Source organism: Chenopodium quinoa, unplaced genomic scaffold, assembly GCF_001683475.1.
Source record: "Chenopodium quinoa cultivar QQ74 unplaced genomic scaffold, ASM168347v1, whole genome shotgun sequence".
Taxonomy (NCBI): domain Eukaryota; kingdom Viridiplantae; phylum Streptophyta; class Magnoliopsida; order Caryophyllales; family Amaranthaceae; genus Chenopodium; species Chenopodium quinoa.
Window position 1 is genome coordinate 3,038,682 of NW_018744092.1, and position 9,195 is coordinate 3,047,876.

Consider the following 9,195-nt stretch of genomic DNA (forward strand, 5'->3'; position numbering starts at 1 on the left):
GGGGTGAATTTTGCCTGGGTAGGGGGCAGTTTGAGGGGTGAGGGAAGAAAAGGGTTTGTTACGAGGTGGGGGAAGCGAGGGTAGGTGGTGTCTGAGGGAAGAGAGATGGGCTGGTTTCGAGGGTGGAGCTGGGGAGAGGGGCCATTTTTGGTGGTGAGGTTGGGGAGAGGGTGGTTTTGAGGGGTGGGGTTGGGGAAGAGGTTTGCAGCCAACAGTGGCTGGTGGTTAGTGGGGATTTAGGTTTTTATTGGGTTTTTTTTGGACTAAAAGTATGATGTCACGTATTCAGTGACCTGTTGTGAGATAGGTTTACTAACTTGTTAGCCTGTTAGGCCTAATAAAAGCAAATATCTCTTAAGCTTGAATTTCAATACTAATGCAAAGTAGGGATTTTTAAAGCAAACTTTTTCAATTATTTAATTCAACAGAAATAATTTAAAGGATTTTTTTGACTTATAACACCACAAAATTATTAAAAAAAATTATTATAACACCATAAAATCTAAAATTTTTAGGGAAATTCTCTTTGGTAACACTCAAAATTTTCATTTTCTCTTTGGTAAATTGCAAAAATTTCAATTCTCTTTGGTAATCTTGTATTATTGATTGCCATTGATAAGTGCTATTTTAATAAAAATCTTTAACTATAGTTAGTTTTTTTTTTAATTTTTTTTAATAATTAAATTGTTATAAAAATATTTTTTTTTTTTTAAAAAACACCATACTCCTCCCCCACCCCACCTAGCCACCATCAGCCCTCCCCCTGCGAGCGGTTAGGCACCCCACCCTCGGGCGGTGACGCCCAGCCTCCTCCGCTCTCACCTCCTCTCTTTCCACCACCCCGACCCCTCCCATTCCCCTCAACATACCCACGCTCAGTCCTCTGTACTCTTTAACAACAAACCATGAACACCTTTGTCTCTCCTCCAACCTTGAGCAACAAACTCCATTTTCCCCCAATTTCGCCATCTTCAAACCCTAATTTCCTCTTCTTCTCCAATCTTTCTCTCTCCTTCGCTTAATTCGCTTTTTTTTTTTTGCCATCGCCATTGTTCATCTTTCTTTTTCTCATGGTTGGGGCCAACCATTTGCTGGTGTTGTACAGGTCATTGATCTTTGATATCTCCGAATTAATTTTCTGTATTTCAGATTTCTTTTTTCTTCTTAAAATTATCTTGATTTTCTTACAATTTTAACAATTCTGCAGGTTTCAGTTACTTGATTAATTTTGTGTAAGTCCTGTTTCTATTTTTGCATATGTGGTACTTACATGATGGTTAGTGCTTTTCTGATATGTCTGCTGTACTGTAGACTTTAGAGTGCAATTGCCATATCCCCAATTTGACCTATATAAATGATCATTATGGATGGTGCAAATAAATAACAGGTGCAAATAATAATGAAGAGATTAGTGGTTGGTTAGTAGGAGAAACTCGAGCAACACTTGTAGAAATACATGAATTGTATTGTCAACATGCTGCTGCAGTTGGTTTTAGTGTTAGAAAAGCAAAACAAACAAGCAAAGCCGAAACTAAAGATATTATCACCAAAAAGTTCTTTGTATGCTCTGCAGCTGGACTAAGAAATTCAGGTAAAAAGAAGGAAAAAATTCCAGAACTCTTGACAGAGGAAAGTTCTTCAGTTTAAAAAAAAAAACAAGACAAAGTAGGAGAGTTCCAATAACAAGGACAAACTGTAATGCTTTGATAATAGCCAAATTGAATGAGGAGGGGCAATTTGAGATAGTTCAGCATGTGTTGGTGCACAATCATCCACTCCTAGACCACAATGGAACCATTTCCATCATTCAGAGCGTGCAATGACTGAAATTAAAGGGCAAGCGATTGAGGCCATGCAAGAATCTGGACTAAGACCTATGGAATCCTTTAATTACATGTCAAATGAAGCTGGAGGAGAAGATTCTATTGGTCATACAGTGAAAGACCACATGAATTATTGTTATAAACTGAAAATAAAGGTCATTGAAGGAGGAGATTCTCAAGTAGTTTGTGACAAATTACAGGAAGCTTATTCTGAAGACCCTAACTTCTTTTTCAGAGAAGGTTGGACGCTGATGGAAGGGTTTGTAACTTTTTTTGGAGGGATTCTATGATGCTTGAAGATTACAAAATATATGGGAATGTCACTGTGACACCACATATAGGACGTACGAATCGTTATAACCTCATTTGCACACCCTTTGTAGGAATAAACAACCACTGGAAGAACACTATGTTTGCTTGCTCTTTTATTGGTGATGAGACCATAGAGTCATTTGTGTGGCTATTTGAGACCTTCAAAAAGGCAATGGGTGGTAAATGTCCTGTCTCACTGTTTACAGACCAAGATGTAGCCATGGCAGCAGCAATACCCAAGGTAATTTCTAATTTTGAAGGAACTTTTTGAATACTACTACATCTAAATATGTTTATACTGAAATTATATTTAGTTACCTCTATTTTAAATGCAGTAACCATTTGTGAAACTATAGTAACTGTATAAAAATGTACAGTTATTTCCAAACACTAGACATAGACTATGTCTATGGCATTTGATTCAAAATGCTGTAACAAGATTTGGAGTTTTGAAGAGTGATGACACATTCAAAGCTGCTTTCACGAAATGCTTGAGTGGTTGTATTAACGAAGCTCAGTTTGAAGTATGTTAGGATTCAATGATGACAAAGTACAAGTTGAAAAACGACAGTTGGTTCAAGAGGTTATACTCACTAAAGCATAAGTGGTAAACAACTCTAAGTAAGGACTTTTTCTCCGCGGGAACCTTGTCGTCACAGAAAAGTGAGAGCACAAATCACGCAGTGGGATTCAAAGCAAACAAGAAGACAAGTTTGACAGAATTCTACAGCATATTTCAAAAGACAGTGAAGACTTGGAGAAGGAATGAGGATTTTTATGAGTTCAATAGCAAAAAATCAATTCCTACTTCAAGTTATCCGATGTCTACCTTACTTAAACATGCTGCTGAGGTTTATACACATACATTATTTAGGGACTTTGAAGAAGAATTCAACCTAGCCATTGAATCTCAAACTAAACTGCTATTGATTAATGGAGGCAAAATGGTTTACCAAGTGTACCTTAAAGGCAGAGATGGCACAACTCAAGCAGTAACTTATGATCCAGCAAACCAAACAATTCAATGTCCATGCAAGAATTTTGAAGAGTCGGGTTGGTTATGCTTCCATACCTTTAGAATCTTGCACATGCATTCTGTTGAAAAAATCCCAGAGTAATACATATTTTTCAGATGGAATAAAATGGCTAAGGTTGAAGTTTGGAGAAGTAAGGAGGCAGAGCAAAAGAAGAAGGGGACATTAAACAACTTCGCACCCTAGCGGCTACACATGGTGAGGAAGTATTATAGTCTAATCCTTAAGAGCCACAAGTTTGAACAAGCAAGGAAAGTCTTAGAAGAAAGCTTCACAAAAGATTCAAGTGCAATAGATAAGATTATTTCTGCTATAAACTCAACTAACAACCATTCTGAGAACATTACAGGTGTAGAAGAGAATTCAGAAGCAACTTCATCTAGTGTTGTTCAAGTACTGGACCCAGCTCGTGCAAAAACTAAAGGAAGACAATCAAATAAAAGGATTCCAGGAAGCTATGACTACATGAAAAAGGGGAAGAGGAGGAAGCATAGAGAATTTGGTGCTAAAACACCAAATATTAATAATAAGTATATGCTCTGATAGTCTAAAGACATCAAATTTTGTCTTAAGAACACCAAATTTTGTCATAGTAACCTGTATTGTTACATGGTTACGTTTTATTTGTAATTTCATTTTTGAAAACTTTATATCTTTTAAATACTGATTATTATGATATAGTGTCTTTTATGATTGACATAGTAACCTTTAATTTGGAGATATAAATTTTTGGAATAGTAACCTTTTTTTCACAATATAGTGATCTTTATTCCTAAATAGTAATCTTTATTTCATACCCTTATATTGTTAGTTTTTCACCATTAATTAACATATAGTCCATAATTTTGACATAGTTACCTTTATATTTAGAATAGTAACCTTATTAATAAAATAGTTACTTTATTTTAACATATAGTGACCTACGATAATTACCATTAATTTAACATAGTTCTTAATTTTGACACTATACAATATTGAAAACGAAGTGACCTTTTTTAACCAAACAAAGACCTTATAAATAATATAGTGACTTTATTTTAACATATAGTGACTTATGAAAATATAGTGACATTTCATCGTAAACCTTTTCAATATATATTTAACCTCTAATATTAACATAGTTACCTTTATTATCACATAAAGACCTTTATAAAGATAAGTTTAAAATAGCATTTCACATTAACATAGTCACTCGTATGTTATATAGAGACCTTTTATTTTAATAACAGAGTACATTAATGATTGAATTAAACAAACAATATACCATTTTCATAAAATGTTGGCAAATGCTTGTTTACACAAAATGAATATTTTTCCAATATTCAATAACCTACACAAAAGTTGAATTAATACTAATTAGCTATACAATGTTCAAAGTACTTTGCTTAGCATCAGAAAATTATGATCACAACTAAGTCAAAAAAATCAGTTACACAATGTTCTGACATCTTAAGCCTTCCCCTTTCCTTTCTTCTTTTTGTCTTCAGTCGGCTTATTCTTATTCTTCCTCTCTTCAATCTCTTTCTTCCTTCTTTCTTCAACCTCTTATGGAAGACGTACGCTACCTATCAGGTTTTAATTCAGCCACCTTACCAATTATAATTGATCTAGCTTCATTCATATCAGTTAACACCAAAGATGCATCAATTTGAATCCGGAGAATCTTCCTATTTGAAGCATAAAAAAGTAAGTAATCAATATAAGATATTGTGATATTAATAAAAAGAAGTAAAACAAATAATTTAAAAGGGGAAGAATCATAACTGTTTTTACAATTTCACATTTAAACTCATCAGCTCCATTGAATAAAAGCATGCTCATTATAATATAAACACCAGAATCTGAATTATCTTTGCTAGATCTCCAATTCAAAGTAGGAAACTCTAAATCGTAGTCAACCATAGCTCCAGATTGAGTAAGCCTTTGATCAAAGAAGGTATCGATCATATCACACTAGCAAAAAAGCCGCATATAATCAAATCACAGTCGCATTAAATGATCTATTAAGAGTCATTATAACAACCATGCTGCAACTTTATGTTCACTATCAGCTACAATGTTGCCTAACAAAGTTTAGACCACACAAAATGCATATCAAGATCAAGAGAGATTAGATCCTAATAACAGATCAGATGATATCCATATTCCTACTATCACAACAGGAAGCATCACAACAGCTACAAAAGCAATGCGATAGCAAAAAGAAAGGGTCTTACAAAGATGATAAAAAAGTGATTTAAACATTTATAAAAAGTTGGTTTCTTGCTGCAAGTTCTATCTATTCATCAATGTGTAACAAAATTCTAAACAACCGTAAAATTCTACAAGATCAGCAACAAATAAAAACAAAAATGCTCGGAATAAACTCCAAAACACCAAACAAGAAAAGAGTGAGACTATTTGGTTCCCTATAAACAAGTCAATACAAACAATAAACAATAAACTTAGTTGTGAAAATATGGAAGAGTAAGAAAGTAATACTAGGAGACTAGACAACTTTTTCAAAAAGATACGATTATCCTCATCATAATTCAGATTATCAATAAACTGAATTTTTTCTTTAGTCAAATTCACCACAAATAAGCAATAGTGATTTCCCCAAAGACAAGGTAAAAATATCTGCAACAATAATACCACCATTAGTCAGAATAAAAAAAACACATATAGATTCCATTTTTGATATTATAGTGACCTCTTTTAAAAATATACTTATGCAATTTTCAATAGTCACTCTCATTTAAAAAAAGGGTATCTATAACATAAAAAAAAGGATCTATATTTTTCAAAGCATAAAAAAACAGAAAGTATTACCAGCTCCACTTCTGACAAATCAAAATCATTGCAAGCTATTTTCATCCACTCCTCCAAACCTTGATAAACAATGTCCATTAATTGTGAATTGCCATCACTGTCGGCAACTTCTACTATTGTAACCTTATATTTTAACAAATAAAAAAAAGTAAAAAGTATAAACATGTATAAATATTTAAATAATTAAACAACTCACACTAATTGAAGAACCAAAGTACAATTTCCGAGGTCCATCCTTTAAATATTTCTGATTTTCATTGAGAAGCAATGCCAAGCAATCCAAAATACTACTGCTCATGATTTCAGAAGGCTCTCCTAATGGGTAGAATTCTTGCCTTTGAATCAAATGCTTTTCGTGAAAAAATACCAACAGTTCACTGAGTCAAAGAGTATAAATAAGAATTAAAAAGGTGTTTCATAAATAAATAAATAAGAGAAAATCAATGTAATCAAACAAAAGATTACTTACTTAGGATCCAAACAAGAATCATTGATAATACAATAGTCAACAATCTCCAGGACTAATGGATCCAATAGTTTCATTTCCTTGTTATTTGACTTCAAAAAGTGTGAAATGAGTATAAGCTTTTCATCAAATTTCCAATCCAAAGAAAAAAAACACCTGGACCCTCCATTTGCAAGAATATTTTCAAAGCCAATCACAGGCAAAGTGCCTCTAATTGCCTCCCTCCCTCCATTTGTTTTGTTGTGGTCAAATGTAGAAATTTGATCCAACACCTCGGGTAATTTTGTCACCCAAATAGCAAGTCCGGAGATCTCGTCAATCACAGATTAAACTCGAGGATCCATAAAAAACGATTCATTCTGGGACAAATTAATACCAGGAGAGTTGTTGGCCTCACCACGTGAAAGAAGAATCTCTTTTATCTTGTCATTGTAAAAACAAGAGATCACATGCATATCTCTTTTCATGAACAAAAATTGCTCATGAACAGGCTACAAAAACATTAAAAAACATGTATAAACATTTAAATCAAATCCAATAATAAAAATAATAATATAGAATAAAAGTCAGTTACTCCTTACATCAATAGCAGCCGAATGGATCTCTTGATCTGACATCGAACATGGTGGGAGAATGAATTGTATTGTACCCTGGGTATCAGGCACATCAACACTCCCCCCAACATTCCTCACAACATTATCACTCCCCCCAACATTCCCCATACTTTCCCCTACAGTATCCACAACATGTCCATCCAGAAACTTCAGTTTACCACTAACAGGATACACATCAGAGAGTAAAATCCCACACCCAAAACTTTTGGACAATTTTTCCTTTTTAATTATATTTTTAATCAACTCATCATTCCAATGTTGAATTAAGGGTAAAGAAGTACTTAATTCAACATTCCTAAATTACAACCTATGGAAGTAAATAATCTCCAACATCAAAATACAACCACAACAGTTCTGAATTTCTGCTTTTTTGTAACTTTTAACACGTTCACACAATCTTTCAAGAACATATTTACACCAATTCAAATTCTTAATTTGTTCAACATCATCAAGTGCCTTGACAATCCTAAGATCAGCGCATCTGTTAGAAGTAGGAGCTAAAAATGTGGATATTGCATGCATAACAAAGAGTTGCTTAAACTCATCTAACCTTGACCTAAAGTTGGTATCCTAGCTTCTTACAAATTAAGTGGAATTTGATCATTTTCATCTGTCAACCCAAAATGCAATCTCCAATTATGTTTGAAAACAAAGTCTGGATTATTTTTATTAGCATATCTAGGTATCTCCTAAACATTTTTGGGGTTCAAAGGAAGGCAAAACACGTCATACACATCATACTCAGTCACCACAAACTACTTATTATTATTGATTGAAAACATGCAGCTACCACAATCAAAAGAATCAATTAGCCACCTGTACATACTAGTAGGATTCCTTTTCAACTTCAATGATAACAACCCTCCAAAACCGATTTCATTTACAGAATTGTTTTGATCAAGAGTAAAGTTAGACATCATGTCAACCAAATGCAAAGGCCTACATTTAGTTTTAAATGGCCGCAATCTGCACAATAGAAATAATAATGCTATCAACATTAAATCAACATCAATTTAACAAATCAAAAAATCAATGCAGTCTGACAAGTTCAAATTAGTGGCCAATAATTAAAGGTCAAAGAAGCACAACTTAACCACAATCCAGTCCTAAATTTGCATAGTCACACCAACATACATGTTGAATCTAACTTTTTGAGAGCACTCCAAAGTAAATAAAGTTACTTACGTAGGAACATCACCACCAGCTTCACCAGCTTCAACTATTGATTTCTTCGTTCTTGTCCTTGGCTTCTTAGGACGAACAAGAGCAGTAGCTTCAGCTTCAGTTTCATCTTCATGAGTTCTTTTACGACGAGATGAAGGTGAACCAATTCCAGAAACTTGATGCTCAAGAACATCTTCATGAACCTCTATAGCAACACTCTTTTTCTTGTTAGCTCTAGTTTTCTTCTTCAAGCCTTTGGCACCATTATTATACAAAAGAAATCAAAATGTAAATTATAGTGACCTTTTTGAAACAATAATGACCAGAAAATTTAAGACCAGAGAATCACAGGAATCAACCCTAAAAAACAGAACCATTACAAATTAAATAATGCAGGCCAGTAACCAAAGTATCCAAGCTCGAAAATCCGGTAAACTTCATTCAAACAGCAGAGACAGAAAAACTAATGAATTAACAGCGAAAACATCATCGAGCACAAATCATCATCGAGTACAAAACATCATTGAGTACAAATAATCATCAAGTACTGAAACTAAACTCAAAATCAATAAATCAACAACGAAAACAACTAAATCATGAAAAAAATAAAAATCAATCAAAATTCAACGAGAAAACAAACAGCTAAACAATTGAAACAAAATTTAATCGCACATTTATTGTGGTTTTATGTGTTCAATCGAACAATAAACATAGAAAACAACCGAACATAGTCTTCAAATAATCTTCAATACGAAACAAAATTCAAACAAAAATTCAAGCAAATAGTTTCAATTAAAGAAAAACAACAATTAATCAGCTCAAAATTGCAGAAATCAAATGATAAACAAAGATTATACCAGAAGGTGGTTGATCTACTTTTGTAGCTGAAGAACGAAGGCCTCTTCTCCGGTGAAATGTGCCACCACCTCGAGTTCTTGCCATTGAAGAAGAATTCGAGCAATTTAACATAA

The 9,195-nt window shown here is 33.6% G+C and overlaps 1 protein-coding gene across 1 annotated transcript; it reads left to right on the top strand.

The window, feature by feature from the left end:
* The first annotated feature begins 1,819 nt into the window (after positions 1-1,819).
* On the top strand, positions 1,820-3,253 carry LOC110692027 (protein FAR1-RELATED SEQUENCE 5-like). Its single transcript, XM_021869020.1, has 4 exons — positions 1,820-2,063; positions 2,207-2,376; positions 2,513-2,659; positions 2,795-3,253. Exons 1-4 carry the CDS (start codon positions 1,820-1,822, stop codon positions 3,251-3,253), a joined length of 1,020 nt encoding a protein of 339 aa, XP_021724712.1.
* Positions 3,254-9,195: the final 5,942 nt, after the last annotated feature.